The sequence below is a fragment of the Drosophila biarmipes genome, chromosome X (genome assembly GCF_025231255.1).
Source record: "Drosophila biarmipes strain raj3 chromosome X, RU_DBia_V1.1, whole genome shotgun sequence".
NCBI lineage: Eukaryota > Metazoa > Arthropoda > Insecta > Diptera > Drosophilidae > Drosophila > Drosophila biarmipes.
The window spans coordinates 6,825,404-6,845,333 of record NC_066611.1 but is presented as its reverse complement, the minus strand read 5'-3'; the positions used below and the strand labels follow the sequence as shown (position 1 = coordinate 6,845,333).

At 36.6% G+C, this 19,930-nt stretch overlaps 1 protein-coding gene, 1 long non-coding RNA gene and 1 other non-coding gene across 3 annotated transcripts; 1 reads left to right on the top strand and 2 right to left on the bottom strand.

Moving 5' to 3' along the window:
• Positions 1–849: 849 nt before the first annotated feature.
• LOC108024291 (serine/threonine-protein kinase GA29083-like) lies at positions 850–2,424 on the top strand. Its single transcript, XM_017094191.3, has one exon. The coding sequence runs from the start codon at positions 931–933 to the stop codon at positions 2,158–2,160; it is 1,230 nt and encodes a 409-aa protein (XP_016949680.1). The 5' UTR covers positions 850–930; the 3' UTR covers positions 2,161–2,424.
• Positions 2,425–5,697: 3,273 nt separating this feature from the next.
• On the bottom strand, positions 5,698–18,705 carry LOC127011557 (uncharacterized). The gene is made up of 3 exons (XR_007764613.1): positions 18,582–18,705; positions 18,125–18,281; positions 5,698–5,989 (listed from the first exon to the last, which is right to left on the bottom strand). It is a non-coding gene; the product is annotated as an uncharacterized LOC127011557 (long non-coding RNA).
• Positions 17,229–17,301, bottom strand: Trnar-ucg (transfer RNA arginine (anticodon UCG)). Its single transcript has one exon. It is a non-coding gene; the product is annotated as a tRNA-Arg (tRNA).
• Positions 18,706–19,930: the final 1,225 nt, after the last annotated feature.

The following is a 19,930-nucleotide window of genomic DNA, read 5'->3' as shown; positions in this document are numbered from 1 at the left end:
TAGATAATATATATATTTTTGTTTGTCTTAAATTAGGAAATTAAAAGTTCAATATATTACGATGAATAGGAAATTTATTCATATACTTTAAAGTGAATTGACCAAACTTATTCTTGTGAAATGTTTAGATAAACTTTTTTATTTGTCAGAATTGGGTTAGTCCATAATTTTTGTATTTATTTATGATTTTAATAATAATTTTTAAAATTGTAAATTTTTTATACAAATTTGAGGACGGCGCAACTGCACCTGCTCAAATTGAAGGAAAAAACGGGTAACGACTTTTGATCTTTTAAAAATCGTTTTTAAAACCCATAAACATTTTAAAAATACTTAAAAAAAAACGAAAAAAAATATTTAAAACCAAAATTATTTAAAATTTAGGAACAAAGTATGATGTTGTAAATTGCAGATAAAATAACTTGGCATTCTTTTTTTAATATACCTAATAATTTTCTGAATTAAATTGTCCTAGTTTATATTTATGGTTTAATGCTTAATATTATATATATTATTATTACTACTTTTGTTATATTGCCAATTTTGAAATGTATTGTCCAAATTAATATTTTTATATTTAATATTTATTAAAATACATGGAATTAAATTAATATCCATATTAATAATAATATTTTACCCTTAAGTCTGTAATTGAGCTTTCCAAGATAAGCCTCTATTATAGTCATAGCTATGAACCCCCAGAATAGCCAGTTAATATTGATAACCACTCCTCTCAAAAAAAGTAAATACTTTTTTTTTAAATAGAAGGCTTTTCTACGTCTAAAAGTTTTCCTTATGAAGTGTCACATGGGTTTTGCTCAGTTAGACGCGAGATCGACATAGGTAAAGTTCTCCCGAACAGCTGTGATACGAAAACAATACTTTTTTTTTTACTTTTCAATACATTGGGTATTCTTGTACTTTTCCACGATGTCGGCGAACGAGAAGTGTTTACACATCTCGCGGCTACACCACCGTCCCCTGAAGGCGTTCCGCGTGTGCTTCCTGCGCAACGGAGATCGTCACTTCGCAGGCCTCAACATGGCCATCTCCATGACCCACCTCAAGCACTTCGAGACCCTGCTGGAGCAGGTGACCGTGGCCATGCGCCGCCACGTGGTGCTGCGGTCGGCCATCACGAGCATCCTGCACATTGACGGCTCCGCCCTGACCCAGCTGAGTGGCATCGGCGAGGGCGACATGCTCATCTGCTGCTGCCAGTACGAGGAGATGATCGACATGGAGTACCGGGTCAACAAGGACTTCCTCAGGCTGCGGAACCTGCAGAACCGCTTCGACGGGAGGAGGATCTATGGCGACACCCTGGAGAGGGTCAAGCCCACGGATCTGCCAGAGGCCATTCGCCAGGAGCACAAGAACCTGCAGCCCCTGGTTCAAAACCCCAGGACGGTGATCTTTTGCGGTTTTGCCAAGATCACTGGGACCAAGCGCGTCGTGAAGATGGTGAACAAGCAGTACATGGAGCACAACAGCGACGATCCCTATATAGAGGGCGAGGCACTGCGCATCCTCAAATCCCATCCAAATATCGTGGAAATGCTGTACTCGGTGAGGGATGAGAGGCATCTGTATATGGTCATGGAGTTCCTAGAGTGGGACGTCGACGAGGTGATCCAGGTGTTCGGTCCCATGTCGGTGGCGAATGCCCGAAAGGTAACCAAGGATGCAGCAGAGGGCTTACTGTATATGAGGAAAAAGGAGCTGGTGCATCGGGACATCAAGCCCGCCAATCTTCTGATAAGGTATTCATGCGAAACTGGCGTGGGAACGGTGAAGATCACGGACTTTGGCATGAGCGCCTACTACAAGGGCTGGAAGCTGTACTGCTGCTGTGGCACCCCCGGCTACATGGCTCCGGAAATGATTGGCGTGCGCGGCTACGACTACCAGGTGGACGCCTGGTCACTGGGCGTCTCGCTCTTCCGCATGCTCTATGAGGAACTGCCCTATGCCTATAGCTACCAGACCCTCACCGAGATGTATGCGGCCATCATGGGCAGCGCACCCGGCTATCCCCAGGAAATGGTGGAGCACACCGATCCGGAGGCCAAGGAGTTGATGGATGCCTTGCTCGTGAAGAATCCCAGGAGCAGACTCACCATCGACGGGGTGGTGAAACACCCATTCTTACTCCATTAGTTTCGTTAACACATTTGTCAAAATTCACAGTGCTTCCGGGTTTGTTGGGGTTTCCTGAAAATTGCAAATGTTACCATTGAGGTTAGAGGTTGTTAGAATACACATTAAAATTCGTAGCAAACTAAGGATTGTTTGGGTTTCCCATTGGGCATAAAACCCGAGTCCTAAATTATTAAATTTACATTTTTTGTTACCTAATTTCTTAACATTTTTGATACTCTCAGGTTTGTTTAGCTTTTGCATAGATTATAATAGTCTCAAAATAGGGCTTTGTTTAAATTTGTAGTTATAGTATAATATAAGTTTTTTTTATTCAGAATTTAGGCCTTGGTAAATTATTTGCCATACTTCATAGTAATCTCAGGTTTGTTTAGACCTTTCAAAATCTAGAGCAGTTACCATTTAAAATGTATTAGAATATATCTTAAAATTCATAGTACTCTCAGGTTTGATTTGTATTTCCATAAATTATAATAGTTAACAAAATTATTAATAATTTTATGAACTAGTTCATAGTAATTTCTTGTATATATAAATAGTATATATATTTCTTAACCTTTAATTTAGTATTATTTAAATTTTGTATAAAATTTACTTTCGTGTTTTACTATACACTTAAATATTATTTTGATAAATTTTCAACTAAAAGTATTTTATTTTTAAATATTTTTTAAACATAGTTCGATTTTGTTTATATATAAAAGAAAAAATATAGAGCTTTCACATAGTATTGCTGAATATTATTAGTTTTTGGGAAAGGGTATTTGAAGATGCGACCACCCGAGTCTGACACTTGATGGCTTGATATTTTTCGTCCTGAGCCTGGTCCTTCACCTGAATCTGGGCCTCCTCCACCTGGAGCCTGGAGTCTGGTCGCAGTCGCATTCGCCATCGCAGTCCGTTTCCTGGCGCAAATCGCGCACTCCAAGATAAACTTTTGTAAATGAAATTGCAAAATATATTTCTTTGGCTCCGCTTTGCGCTCTCCACTTGCCGATTTCCCGCATTTGCCCCCGTATTTCCCCCGCATTTTCCCCCGCAATTTTCCCCCGCATTTCCCCCCCTGATTTCCCCGATTATCCCCCGCCACTTCCCACTTTCCACTTGACAGCTGAAGCAGATAATGCGTTTTGCCACTGTTGCATTGCCCCAGAATGGAGGCGAACGGAAAGATGAGGGGTCCGCCCGTAAAAGGGTGGCTTCTGCCGGGCTTCTGGGGGTGGCTTGGGTGTTGTGGGCGGCCCGGGTCCCCTTTTGGTGCTTAGAAACCGTTCGAGTAATCAAAGCTCGACTACTCGCAATGCCAAGGCAATCAGCTGTCGGGCCCAGGGAGCACCTGGAAAAACAGTTTCCACAGCCCCCCGCGTGTATTTCCCCAGCCAGAGCCCCTGTTTATATACGTATATGTATCTAAATATTTGAGTTGGCAAAAACAATCACGATTCGAGGTGTACTGGCGATGTACGATGCTTCGGGACACGAGCTTTAGTTTTAATATACGATTAACCCAAAATAAAACAATAAGAAAAAATTTAATACATCAATTGGTTAGTAGAAATTATTTTAATATTGTACTAATATTCTTAAATTTGATAAGTAGTAATAATAAATTATTTTAATAACTGTTCGTTTTTAAAAATATTTTTTTTTAATTTTGCAATGGTTCTAAAACCTTCGGTTAATACATTTTTGAATATACCACATCAGTGTTATATATTTCCTTTTATATAAATAAATATAAATTAAATTAAGTTAAATTATATAAATATAATTTGCACTATTTTGGACAATCTTGCTTTTACAATTTTTCTTTTGAAAATATTTATTTTTAAGTTTCTTCAAGGTTTACTAATAAATAGATTTTTTAATCCACTTCTTTAAATGTGTTCATTACATTTTCTTCACAGAAATATTAAATATTATTATTATTATTATTAAATATAAATTTTGAATTTGAATTTAACTTTGAATTTGTACTATTTTTATAAAATATATTCGTATATTATTTCTTTAACAGTATTTACACATATATTTTTTACTTATTCTACTTATATACTTTTTTTTTCATTAATCTTCAGCAACACAATAAACGTGTCAAATTTAAGCAGAGTATCTTATGTTTGTTTTATTTGTTGCTTGCAACTTATATTGTGATGTAGTGGCACCACACAAAAAGAGGCCAAAAAACGAATTTCCAGATTTATGCACCTCAAGAAGGCAAAAACATCGCCAAGTTTTCCACGTCTGCCATATGAGAAAAATGCTCGTTGGCTGCACAAATATATATAGCATGTGCAGAAGTAGCTGGCACACGTGGAGCAGCGCAATCTCAGTTGCATTTTAATTACCGAATCAAAAATCAGGGAAGCGGAAATACTTATGAATTTCTTATGAAGGAGACGTCGACCAAGAAGGCGTCGCCGTCGACGTCGCAGTCGCTGTCGCTGCCGGCGTCGCAGCTAATATCAAAAAGATGGCCAAAAAAGAGCAACAAGAAATTTAGCAGGAAAAGCTGAGGAAAAAGGCAGCAGCTGCTCGCATAAAATTTCAGCCCAACTCCCCCTGCCACGAAAACTGCTTTAGTTTTCGACTGAAACGGAGGACGGGAGATCGAAAAGTTCTTGGATAAATTACTATTTATTTATTGGCTTATATTATGACTTTATAATATTAAAAAAAAAGATTTACTCAAACAGAATTATTTACTGTAAAAATATATATTATTTGAAGCTTCTATTAAAATCAAGAAAAAAAAATTAATACAATATATATTCGAATAATTATATATTTTACCTTAATTTAGATAAATACGTTATCTATTTAACAAATCTTTAAGATACTCTTAAGATTATTTTGATACACTAAACAAATTAAACAAATTATTACATTATTTAACCTGTTTAGTAAATTATTTTCCAAAATCAAAGTCAAATATTTTTTCGGTGTTGTTCCTAAGATACTACTCGATATTTACTTCTATGATACAAATATTATTTTAACAACAATGTAAAAGGCTTTATATTTAAAATAAAAAATTAATACATTTGTAATATATTAAGAAATTAATTAGATATTGGGATGTGAAATTTTTTACATTATACTGTCTTTTTTATTTTTAAAACTCCCCTCGCACTGGGGGACAACAAAAAGAACCACAGCAAGCTCACTAACACATCTGCAGGCAGTCAGACAAATTGGTTTAACACACACAAGTGCAGGGCGTGTGTGCGAGTGTGTGTGGCTGTGTGGGTGCATAGGGAAGCAGGATTCTACGTACGATTCCGAAATGTGAAAGATGTTTAATTCAAGTGCGGGCGTTTTTGGGCCAACTTCTGTGCTCGTATCTGTGTGTGCCGCTGTATCTGTGTCTGGCCAAATATCTGCGAGTGTGTCTGTGTGTGTGTGCTGCCTCGTTTTGTGTCTGTGCACTTGTCTGGGGGTCTGGGTCGAGGCCACGCACCCTCCGCCGGCCGCCCCCTTGCGGCTGCTGCGGTTGCACTTCACTAAAAAATGATATACTACTGACATTTCGCATGTCTACTGCCCGGGACTTTGTCTCCGCGCCGGAGCCGGCATCCTTTTCGGGATCCTTGCATTACTTTCGCCACATCCGCAAGATACTCGCACTCACATTGCCACTTGGGCGGCCATTAGGGTGGAACCTATTCGGCATTTCGTCCTTTTCAGGGCGAAGAGGAGCCCTTAAGAGCTTAATGAGCCGTGACAGGCGGTCTGGATCCAGTTCGATTTGATATCCTTTGTCTTCGTTGGCATGCAATCAAGTGAGATGAAGTTGAGCTTAGTATTAAAAACGAGCGTACCATTCATGCTGTAAAATATATTAAAAGTTAAAGATACATTTCAAAGAAGACATTAGAAACCTGATTTTCAGATATTTGTCTTTATTGTTCTTTGTTATTTTAATATTTTTCTGACCTCTTAATATTTTTATTTTTTTGAAAAACACAACTTTTAAGTTTAAAATAGTTTAGTATTAAAAACAAGAGGACTATTAACACTAGAAAATATACTAAAAGGTAAATTTACATTCGAAATAAAAAAGTAGAGCCCGATTTTCAACATATTTGTATTTATTTAACTTTGATATTTTTTTTGTTTCAAAAAACATTAGTTTTGAAGCCTTTACATTTTTTTTATATACAAATTTTTAACTTTTTACTTCGATATTTTTAACAACTAAATGTTTTTTTCTTTCGAAAAATATTACTTTTTAAGCCTTTACATTTTATCTCTTCAAAAACTTTAATAAAAACAGACAAGCAGACGATTGAGATTCAAGTATTTTTTTATTATTAATAATATACAAATTCAGTTGTGGTTAAAAAAAATAAAAAAAATTACGTATACGTAATTTTAATAAATATAATAGCTTTGCTTAAAAGCTTAAATTTATATATAATATTTCAAATGTGTTAATGTATAAATACAATTAATTTCTTAGATGAACAAAAGGTTTTTAATCGGTGAGAGAAATTTAAAAAATTATATAAAAACCCCACAGGTACAACACGTGTAAGCACACACCCAAAAATTTGGCCCTGAGCGGGTTGAATTTTATTTGGAAAGGCCGCGTTGGGGGTGGCTCCTTTTTTCCTCTTTGGGGGCGAGGAACTTTTGGCAACATTTTTACCCGTTGGTAATTTGTCTGCTGCTGCTGTCAGTGCAGCTACACATATTTGCGCTTAACAATTATTTATTTATGAGGTAAACATCATTTAGATGCAGCGACGGTGGCTGCTTTATGAATACATAAATGACACGCCCCCAATGCCCATTAGATTGGCTGGCTGGCCAAATGACCGTTGCAAATTTGATTGCATTTACATATGCAGATACAGATACTTGTGCCTTTTGGGTGCCACTGGCGGTGGGAAAAGGAGGCCAAGCCGGCGTCATTATTTTCGCTTGCGGGACGACTTAATCCTTGCCACCTCATAAACAAACAGGCTAATCACATTTACAAGCGGCTGACAAATGAAGCAAAAAATATGGAAAATATTTTAGTACACCGAAAAATCTTTCTCACAAGTAAGGCAAGTGTAAATATGAATATAAATATGTTCTGGGAAAGTTGTAAAATGTATTTCAATAATTTAGATATTTGTTTGCAGGCTAATAAATGTAAAGAAAGCACAGAAATGTTAAAATGTTAAATAAAAGCAAAATTGCCATATATCTGATGTATAATATTTTTTAATATTTTTTTTTAATATAAATTTTTTTTTGTGGTTAAAGTTATTTTTAATAATCTGATATAATGTATGTTTTGCTTGAAAAGTTATTATTATTTGTATATTATATTTATTTTCGATATCTTTATATAATAATATTATCTTTAATTTTTGTTAGATTAATAAGTACGAATTTTTTAAACCTATTTAAGCACAGATTTTTAAATTAGCTTGGAGAGTATATTTACTAATTAACAGCTTAAAAATATGTAATTAACAAGGCCTCTTTGCTCTCACCTTAGCCAAATCCGACTTGAGCCCAGGCCCACCCTAAGTATGAACCCACATATATATTAGCCGACTCGAATCGGCACTATATTTGACTGTTGGGCGGCTCAATATGTGGATTTTATTGTGTGGGCCGGGATAATTGCTTCGGAGCTGAGGCCCGTCCTCCCAGGCCATCCCCTGCCATCCCCTGCCATCCAGCCCCGTCCAAGCCCATCTCAACGCGACTCTTCCCGTCTCAAAACGGCTTTGGCCCTCAGATAGAGCCGGGATATCCGGATGGATATGTATATATATGGGGATGGGGATATACACAGGGATGTGTGCTGGCAGTGGGACTCGGCCATTGTTTGGCTGCTGCTCATTTGGTTTTGGCTTATTGGAATGGCGAATTGGCAATTTGCTGCACTTGCCGCGCGTAACAACTGAATATTGAATATGAAGCGATTGCTTGGCGGCTTCCCCTGGCACGTCCATAAATATTTGATGCCGCCCCCCGGTCCCCGCCCACCTCGCACACACACTATTGCACGGCTGCAGGAAGAAAAATGTGTGTAATTGTGCACTACTCATATGCGATACGGATCGCAGGGGGAGAGATTTCATGAAATGCCACAGATCCAAGGAGGAGCGGCGCCTAAATTCAGAAATTCATTGCGAATCCCGGAGTCACCCTAGCTCACCTATGGTTTTGCAGGAGGAGATTCGCCATTTACACTGCAAGAAAATGTTCGCTAATTACTTATATTTGAAGAAAATATTAGAAAAGGTGCCTTTTTAATAATAAAATAATATACAATTTTTTAATTAATTTTTAAATATAACAAATATATTTTTGACTGTCTGTTATTTTTTACAAAATATAAATTTGTAACTGACTTACATTTTTAAATCATAAAGTAAAAATACTATAAAAATAATGCAATAAATAAACATTCAATAATATTTATACCTTTAATACAATTGATGAAATAATATTTTAATTTAAAATGTGATATTTTTATGCGGAATTTCGCTTTATAATAAAAAGTTTTAAAGGGTTTAAAACAGAATTCAAAATAATACAAATGGGGCTTACAAATATAAATTTTTTTAATAGTCTAACCATTAAGTAATTCATACTTTTTACTGAATTTTACATTTTTTAGCCGACTTTTTTCACAGTGCCCATGTTTTATTCAGCGGATTGGGCTGCGGGAGTCGGTTATTGTATATCGCAATATTCTTATTTAGTTTCATTGTGTTTTCTTGGTTATCCACCACAAGGGGCATAAATATTTGAGCACCTTTAGTGCCCGGCATCCTGCGAATTCCCATCATCCTGTTTTTCCCTTCCCATTGCCCATATTACCCCTCCGCTTTCCACTTTCCCCTTTCACTTGGCCTTTTCCTGTTGGCCCCGGGAAAATATTTGAAATTGAATGAAGTGTGGGTGCGAGGAAGCTAAGGAATTGGCTTAGGCCAAATGAAATCGGCTGGGAAACATCGTTATTTTATAAAGAGCGAAGTGAGTTTGCATGCCAATTTTCCCCAGCCGGGAATTGTTAATAAATTATGCTTTTTTTTGCTCAGAAAAGATATTACAGAAACCGTAGGAATTACTTAATTAATTGTATATAAATATATGAAAAAATATATAGATTATATATTTATTTTAATATAATATACTTGATAAGTCCCGAAAGAAAAGCCATTAGCAGAAATACTTATCTATCAATAACTTATCCTAACATTTATCATTTTAATATTAGGATTGCAGTTATCCAAAAGGTTTACAAACTTTCTCAATGAAGAACTTCTATGCTCTTCGAAGGGCAAGTCTTTTAAAAGCCCGGCTAGTCTCAAAGTTGACGAAGTGTACTCCCCTGTAACTGTCGAATGCCACAGGATATTTTGCCTTGAATCGAGTCAAAACCAAACCCGAATCGTTTAAAAGTTAAGGCCAAGTTTGAGCTCTTTCAAGGCCCTGCGTCTTTTGACAGGAGACTAATATGCCTAACGAGATTTTCGCCATGATGGCAAAACGCTTCCCTCGACTTTGGGGTCATTAAATCGCTGGAATGTGTGCCAGTTCCTCCGGTTTTTTTGGTTATTCGGTTTATTTTATTTTCGGAAAAGGTTGTGGAAAATGCGAAATGCGTTTGGCAAAAATGCCGACCGACTCATAAAATGCAATGCTGGAATAAAAACAAATTCACGCGGGTGCGACAAACCAAATGACAAGCCCATTAAGGACTCGCCCACACACCTAGTCATCCCCACACACACACACACAGATACTCGGCCACACAGATACTCACGCACACGGGAACACGTCTGTGTTCGTAACTTTTGCAATGATTTCGCCATTAGATTTTATTTGCACTTTCGTTGACATTTTGCGCAGCCCAAAACAACACAAAAACAAACAACCCAAAAAGGATACATGTTGGTGTGGGGCAGGGGGGGCTTTTCCAGGGGTGGTGGGCTGTCCTGTGGTGCATAACGTTTTAAAGCGGCTACAAAATCTCCAAAGCACACTTGAGTTAAATCCAAGGAATGTGCCACGACCTGAGACAGGTGCTCCGGCAGTCGAAGCATAAGGATGTGGACGTTGGTGGCTTGGGGGCTGGGGCGGTTCGAGGGTTGCGGAGTCCTGTTCTGGCAAATACGGAGTAGTGGATGTGCCATTACCACAGTCAGACAGATGGAGATACATCCAGCAACCACATATGACACTTGTTAACCCAGCAACAACAAGGGCCTCCGAAGGGGGTTCAAAGGACGAGTCCTGCAGATCCTTAAGGGGCTGCGGAAATGAAATGGCACTGCTGACGCTTGGCTAGAGCAGAAATTAGAAAACTGGCGAATTAAAAATAAAATAAAATAGGTATAGAATGTATTATCGGTTTGTCGAATAAGATACTTTTATAAATTAAAAAAAAACGTTTCCAAAAGTATGCAGTGAAAAAACATGTGTTGGAAAACTAGCCAAATAGTGGGTAATATTTATATACTTCAGTTTGTATATTTAAAAATATAAAGCTGCACATTTTGAAAAAAATTTAAATTATTTTAATCTTATCAAACTTAAAAAATAAAATAAATAAAAAAAAGTATCAAGAATTTGTTGATTATTATTTATTGTTAATCTAATGCGACTGTCTAAAAGTATGCAGTAAATAAAAGTCTTCGAAAGTAAAACATTAAATAGTAAAATTGAAAATATTTGGTGCATACTTTTTGGCACACTTAAAAATATTTTTAATATCTCAACGTAAATGTAGTTATTTTTAGCTCTAAAATAGCCAATCTGGCAGCTCCGCCGGGAAGAGCAGGTTTATAGAGCAGGGATTCCAGAACGGCGGATGGCTATAGGGGAAGCCCGGGGACCAAAGCACATTACACATGGAACTGGACTAGTTCAAGACAATTCTCGTCAGGATTTTGGACAAACACAGGCCACGACGGAGACGGCAGATGGCCGTTAGAGGATGACGGGCCGCGGGACAGAGAGGGCGACACACGCACGCCAATAAAAACAAACGAAACGATAGGACATTTGGAATCCTCATTGCAACGAAAGTGATTTTAATAATAAATGAATTTTTTGCCCTCTCTCAGGAGGGGCGGCGAAGGGAGGCCGTGGCCTTAACCTCAGTCCCGTTTTGTGGCCAACTATCCAGGAACCTGGAACCTGAGGTCCCCTGCTCCGCGCGAATTTTAGGACTCTTTTGGGTAAAATCGGGCGAGTGCCGCATCAGCAGAGCATGGAAATATTGGATGGTTTGGGGCACAGAAATCTACATTACACATTTGGCATTCAAAGAGTATGCAATATGTGCTTGTTGCGCTGTAACGATGGAAATATTTAATAAGAATATGTGATATGATGTCAAGTTCATAGAAAAAACTAATTTAAAGGGATAAACAATGAGTTATATATTTATTGAAAATTCAAGTTGTTGAAACAAAATTTAGGAAGCTGCTAAATTAAATTATATAAATTAATTAGAGGGCTCAAAATGTAAGAAAACATAAACCAGTCCGCACAAAGCTGATTGGGAAAGTTGAGTAGGTAAGGCCCCAACTCCTTACTTCAGAAGCGAGGATTTATTCGGGGAATCGACTTACCCATCTGTCAATTGCCGTCCACATTACTCATTCGCCTGGTGGCCGCTCTTCATCCAATTACTCGAAGGCTTCCCCAGCCTTTGGAATGGACTGTAAACTAATCCGAGACCGCGAAACGAAGTGCTCAAAAATTAATAGCCTGCCTGCGAACATAGCCTCAAAGAGCCTAGACCAGAAACTCATAATTATAAGGGGGCGGGGCCCTGCCTTGGCCATAACTCATAAACATAAATTTAAATTAGAAAACAAATGAAAACCGCGCCGTGTCGTTAATTTCCTCCAGCCATCCCTAACCCATTTTTGTGAGCTTGTCTGCCCACTGAATTTCCATCCGCCCCTTTCGAATTTTCCTCCACCCAGCCATCGGGCACTCTCTTTTAATTCCACTCACCTCAGGAAAATCCGCAAAATCGGGAAATATTGAAATGAATCGAGCGAAAGTCGGCGAATGGGGTCAGCGGGTCAAGGTATGCGTTCGGGGATCCTTTAAAATGGAGCAAATGGTGTGAGTTAATACAATGCATTCGGGTTAAAAGGTTCTTTGGAAAATCTATATTTTTAATATACTATACAAACATGTTTTTACGTAAAATATTTTGATTAAAAATACATACAAGTGTTGCCTTTCCATGTTTGTATCATAAAATAAATAGGGTTTTTATTTTAGGTTAGTTTACTTTTAACATATATAATAAAAATATTCACTTTAAATATTATAAGAAAAATGTAAAAAATTGTATTCTTCTTGGTTTTCTAGTTTATTGGAATTACAATTATTGGTATTATTTCTTAGTATTGTTTTTCAATTAATTATATATAAAATAAGATTTTTAATCAAACCAATGAAAACACAGCAAAAAAAATGTTAAATTCACCTTCTTTAATTAGGAAAACATGGACTTCTTCACCACAACACGTATGAAGTAAATCTTGTCTTGTCCTTTTATTAAAGGACTTCTTTTTTCTATCTTCCACCGTATGAAACTTCTTTCATATATTTATGAATTTCCATCCAGTAGTCATATTGGGGATATATGAAAACCGCAAACGGAGATAAGCGGATGATGAAAGTTTCGACGGACCGAAACGGAATACAACATAAACAACGATGGGGATGGGTCCTGAAAATGGGGTGATGCCGGAAAATGGGGGCTGGAGTGGCCTTGCCTTTGATGTGGCCAAAAAGCAGGACGAACAACTTTTTATTCCATTCCACTTGACTCGACTCCACTTTGCTTCGCTTTTTGTTGGCGGATCTTGATTATAAGCCACATTAATGCACAGACATGCCCCGAGAAGTGGCAGCGAGGACCCACAGAACGGAAAACGCGGGGGAAAACTAGGTACAGCTCTTTGGCGGTCAGCACTTTTAATTAAAACAAAACAAAACAAAACAGGGCAAAATCCAGCAGAGAATGGCGGACAGAAAATAGTTAAATAATGCATGAAGTGCGTGCGACAGGGACGGCATCAGCCAGAAAGAAAGAGATGGACAGTTCGCAGAAGAAAGAGACAGTCGGAGCCAAATGAAGAAGTTCCAAGTTTGCAGTCCGCAATAAAATGTAGACGCAAAATGTGCGGAAAATGTGATGGTCAACAAATTATCAACAACAATAACACCGAAAAGAAAAGCAGGAAGTCGCAAAAAAAAAGAGAAAAAAAAGGGAAATATAAAAGAGGAACGGCGAATACGAAACAGAAGCGGAAGTGGAACGGAAAACTGGACGGGTCGCAAAACAAGTGGCTGAAAAAGGCGATACAAATGAACAGCTGTGAACTATGACCCCAGTTTTTCTGCGCTTTTTTCAGACATTTAGCAAGGCCAAAAAAAAAAGAAAATAAATTATATGTGTGCATTGAAAGAAATAGTTCTATGTATATTTTTCTCGGTTTTTAAGAGGTTTTTCTTTGAATCTCAAACTAAAGTATGCTACATTTTGAATCTCTTACTTGAGTGCTCAAAACTATGCTACATTTTTGCTATTTTCACAGTAATTGTATTTTACTTTTGAATGAAGCTCTAGGTGCATTATTATTGTTAAAATATATACATTTTGTCTAGAAACTATTCCAAATAGGAAATTACACTTTAAAATTATTAAAGATATAAAAAATATTACCTTATTTTGACAAATAATTAGGCTTCTGAAATCTTCCTTTTGGAAGTAGCTTATTTGTTTTATTAAAACTATGAATATGTAATAAGAATTAATAACTATTATAATATACCTTAACTGACTTTTTCCCAGTGTATATAGGTTGATATAAATAAAAGTGGCCCACAAAACGGACGTAGGACAAAGGCCAGCCACTTTTTCCCCGTTATTTAAGGCGCTTGCCTTGGCAGCTTGAGTTCCTTTTCCCCTCGCGGTGTTTCTAAATTGGTATTATACGGCTTAAGTGGGCGTTGGGCGGAAAAGGGGGCGGGGCGGGAAAGGGTCAAGGGTAACTAACAAAGAGACACCTGATGATAGTTCTTAATAGAGCTTAAGGGAAATGAGCTCGGGCAGCCGGGGCTTTTGGATAATTTTTAAGCCAAGTATTCCAGCGTAAACCGACCTAATTTGATTTTTTAATTAAAGGTTTTTTTAGCCTCTATATATTAAATACATAAATTTTTCTGCATTTAATTTTACTATTTACTACCATAGCTGGTTTTTAATCTAATCATCTGTTTAAAAGGCCCTTATTCACTTTTTGGGTTACATTTTAATGGTACATTATTCTTTGCTAAAATTCTATTTGGTTTAAGTTCTATTTTTAAGTCATTTCCTCGTATTCCATTAAACATCTGCGCAGCAGAGATCTATTCTGTGAATTCCATCAATGGGAATCTTATCAGCTTAATTCTGTGTCCTTTATATGTTGGCAAAACTGAAATAATGACAGAGAAAATGTGACATTTTTGGAGCAAAATGCTTACAAAAATAATTTCTATAGAAAAGTAGGGGCGTTATGGACAAGTTTTGAACTTTCAAAAAGCCCCAATCATCTGCTAGTTGCAACCATTTTTGGCTCTCTGATTGATGGAGTAGGTTTCAATGTTTCAATGGATTGCCAATAAGCGAGCGGTATGAATTCAAAAGGGTAACCAAGCAGCAAGCGGTGGAAAAGGCCAGTAGAAATTAAGTTGTTACTTTTGTGAGCTCCTCTTTCTGTGTTTTCCGTGTGCTTTTCTTTTTCACTCCATCATATTGTCCCAGCGACGACGGATGGCAGACATTGAAGTGTTTGTGCACGGAGAAAAAATATTTTGGTTGAAGATTTAATATTGTATTTGACTTAAAACCTTTTCCCAGATGACACTTGAAAAAAATAAAAATAAATAGCGTTATATATTCACTGTCTAATGTACCTAAAAGTATGCAATATTTTACCACTTTTACTAAATATATTTATAAGCCACTGTATACTTTTAGGCGCTTTTATAAGTGATTTGAAACTTCTGAATTTTAATTCTTAATGCTTATGCGGATTTATATGTATTAAATAACTCGGAAAATATAAAAATCTAAGTTATTACTATATTAATTACACAACATGTATTTTCCTAATATTTGTCGTACTTTTTTTGCCGTGTGCAAATAGAGTTTTCCCGGGCCAAGACCGTTTTGGCCTGGCCCTTTTCGCCTCCTCAACTTGCCACTGACTTTTTTTGCCCCTTGGCCCGGCGAAAAACCTTTTGGTCTTTCATTTCGGTCAGCTTGCACTTGGCCAGCCAGTCGCTGGGCATGTTTATTGTTGCTGCCGTTGTTCTTCGCCTCCGCCTTCGACCCCACCCCTTGCCGCCTCCTTTTTTGTGGCTAAATACAAAAGGCAGCTGGTTTTTATGCCTACACCCCCTCTCGGGGGCCGCCACTGCCAAAGTAGCAAATGTCTGGCTTTCCGGGGGGTTTCGGGTGCCGGAGCCCTTTTTTTTGCGCCGGCTCGGTCGGTTGTTAGTTGCATGAATATGAAGTGGTCTTATAATCCACACCAAACAACAAAATGACCCAAGTGCGAAATTAAAAGGCGAAAATGTGCCAGGGGCGGGGGCGTGGAAAAAAGGCGGGGGGTTTGGGCGGTTGGGGGAAAGCAAAGAGGAAAAGGAAGCGGGGTGAAACGTGATGACTGCAAAATGAAGACGTTGGAACCGGAAGCCTCGAAATGTATGCGACACAAAAACAAAACTCCCGTCGCCGCGCCCCAAACAAAAAGGCGAACAATATAGTTGATGTTCCGGCTATAAGATAGCTGCTACTCAGGTTGATTTATTGTCTGTGGATTTTCGCAAATTAATAAAACAAGAGCACGGAAACTGTGGGCTTACTCAGCCTTAATGCCTATCCAATTCAAAATGGTTCTGTCTGGGTAATTACATATTTTATGGGGTTTGTTCTTTAATAAATCATACGTTTTTTTTATATTTTGTTTGCATTTTATTTTAAGAAATAGCAGAAATAAATAAGGTATTTTTAGGGCCATCCAAGTGGCTTGTATTTTCTTCTAACTTCATTTGCCAGGTAATGCACTTTTTTTTTATCTATATTGTTATTATAAATAGTTGAAGACAAAAATAAGTATTTTTATAAGTCATTTATCATTCTTCCCTATCCATTTTTTAGTACTTTAAACCTTAAATTTGCACAAAGACAGACAGAATAAATAAAATCCAACTCCTTCCTTTTCCCATTACTTGATAAAATGAAAACAAATACTTCACGTTGAGCTTGTGGAAAATCCTTGAGACTTTTTATTGTGTTTTTACCTACATTAGCACTGCCAGTGATTTGTTACTTCGTGTAATTGAGATTTATTTGCTTATATGGATGGAGAAAAATCGGGATGAAGGGTTAAGTGTGTGGGCCCCAGCTCAAAATTTAGCTGATATTTCGGTTAAAACAATGCTGTTCAAAATAAAAGCCGGCACGTCTCGAAACACTGTTAACCTCTTTATTAACAGCGATTTCTCCATTTCTCCCAGATTCTGCGCATTGCGAAACGAAGAGATTTGAGATGCTGTTCCTTTATATTTCAAAAATTATGGTTGGGTGTGAAACTTGGATAGGTCTATGGAAAAGTGGATGAACACAGAAAGAGAGTTACTAGTGGGTTTTCCTGAAATGAAATTTTCTCTTAGCCACTGTTACTTTTTGGTCATGCGCTGTTTTGACCCATAGCAGTCTTAAACTCTTAGTTCTACATAGCTTGCTCTTCGAATAATTTGTATAGCAGCTGTAGGATTATGTCTCGGCTAATCTTGGGATTCTAGCTCTTTTTTTCGGAATCCACAAGATACTTGTTGCTAATTTTATCGCGGATAAAAATTAAGACACCTTGATCTTTTTCTCCACATAATTGGAATATTTAAGGGAGTCTAATAAATTTTTTAATTGGGTTTCCGTACTTCACTTGGCTTACATAAAACAAAAACGCTGGTATTTAACAGTGTTTTTTTAAAAAACTCATAAGTCAATCGTCAAAAAAACTTATTTTCGACCGTGACAGGATTCGAACCTGCAATCTTCGGATCCGAAGTCCGACGCCTTGTCCATTGGGCCACACGGTCGGTTATATAAGCTGCATTATAGATTACCCACATAAGTAAGTAAGATCATGTTTTTCTGTGAAAAACCTACCATAAAAATTTCTACATTTTTATGTCAATGGGCTGGAATTCTTACATTTACTTGCATTATGCACTTATTTAGTTTTGTTTCAATAAAACATAATGCAGTCTCTTATTAAAAAGGATTTTTTAGGTTAGTCCAGCAAGTCGAATATTACACACCCTGGTTTCTACTATAATATATAGTTGTTTTAAGAACTGGGGATCTGAATTAAAATATCTGGATCTCCATTAAAATACTAAATATTAAAATATATTACTAATACTAATCTAAATGTATTATATATAAGTTATAAACTATTTAAAATAGAAAGAAAATTATTGAATGCTGTTAGATTAGTTGTTTATATGGGCTATGATCTATAATATTTATTTGTGTCCAAAGGTCTTGAGTCCATTAACAACATGATTAAAAGACAAACCGTTTGTGTATTTTACCAAATAATATAAATCAAAAAATTCTTATAAAATTATATTATAACTAATTAAATAGAAAAGAAGGCAAATTTTTTATGTAAAGATATTTGCATTAGCTTACAGAAATATTTGCAAATAAAGATATCAGAAAACATTGCCAACAGCCCATGGAAAGAAATTAGCCAATGCCTTACTTGGCAGCATTTCTCTAGAGACACTAAACTCTTTTGTGAAATGTAATAAGCCTAATTTTGTAGAAGCATAGTTCTTACTTAAGGCTTTTCTGATTGGTTTAGCTTAATGGGTAATGGGTAACTAAAAATATTTAATTCACTAAGGTACATACCTGAAAAAGTTTTCGATCCTCTGGTGTCTTAAATGATGACATCTCCATGTATATATCCCGTAATCATAGCAACACCTCCATGTCTATCCATACATATCCAGTGATCTGTCGAAAAGCAACAACACACACACAATCATTCGCTGGAACTTCCGGTCAACTTGTTTTTCGAGTGACCATAGCATCCATTTTACCAAGAAAGAAGAAGAGATCAACTTGTTATTAGCATTATTAATGGACGTGGGCAATTTAAAATTAATAAATATTACATAACAATTACATGCTTAACGTTTTATACAACACAAAAAATTCAACATATCTTAAGTTGTATGTTGAATGTTTTAAGTTAAATATATGTTACATGTTGGATGTCACATGTTGATTATAGATTTAAAAACTTTGCACATTGAAAGTTGCTTAAGTTTACCATTAGTGGCGACCATCAATATTTAATAAGCACCTGCATAACTGGATAGGATCTAGATGCACTGCATCCTGGAGTCCAGCTCTACCTCCATGTATATCCAGTCATCTGTCCAAGAGCACCAACACACACACACACAAACACTCGCCGGAACTTCCAGTCGACTGATTTTGGGAGTGACCATAGCCCATAGGTCATGCATTTTTGAGCTAAAACCAATTGGGAATTATAAGCTCCCACAGAAGAAATTAATTTGTAATTAAAATTTTCGATGACGTGGCCATTGTAAAATTTAAATATTACTTAATAATTGAATAATTTGAGGCTATTTTTAAAACAGATAACATTCAACATGTTGAAGATGTTAGTTGGATGTTTTATGTTGAGTGTTACATGTTGCAAATAAATTATTGAATTTTGCATGTAAATATTACCTAATATTTGCATAATTTATGATTATTTTCACAACATATAACATTTAAGGTGTAACATTTAACATAAAACATCAAACTAACAACTTAAGACATGTTGAATGTTATCTGTTGTTCGTTATTAGTCAATTATTAAGTAATATTTTTAATTTTACAATGGCCACGTCATCGAAAATGTTAAGTACAAATTAATTATTTCTGTGGGACCTTGTAATTCCCAATTGGTTCTAGCTCAAAAATGCATGACCTATGGGCTATGGTCACTCCAAAAATAAATTGGCCGGAAGTTCCGCCGAGTGTTTGTGTGTGTGTTGGTGCCTTTGGACAGATCACTGGATATACATAGAGGTGGAGCTGGACTCCAGGATGCAGTACATCCAGATCCTCTCCAGGTATGAAGGTGCTTATTAAATATTGATGGTCGCCACTAATGGAGAACTTAAGAAACTTTCAATGTGCAAAGTTTTTAAATCTATAATCAACATGTGACATATAACATTCAAAATAAAACATTCAACCTAGAACTTTAAATATGTTGAATGTTTTATGTTGTATAAGTACCTTAAACATGTAATTGTTATGTAATATTTATAAATTTTATAATTGGCCACGTCATTAATAATGCTTATAACAAATTTATCTCTACTTCTTTCTAGGTAAACTGGATGCTATGGTCACTCGAAAAAACCACTTGACCGGGAGTTCCAGCGAATAATTGTGTGTGTGGTGGTGCTTTTGGACAGATAACTGAAAATTAATGGATAGAGATGGATGGAGATATGGAGGTGTTGCAATGATAACTGGATATATATGAACGGAGTAGTCATTACTCAAGACTCCAGAGCATCGATAACTTCTTCAGGTATGTACCTTAGTGAATTAAATATTTTTAGTTATCCATTAAGCTAAACCAATCAGAAAAGACTTAAATCGGAACCATTTAAGTTGGAAATG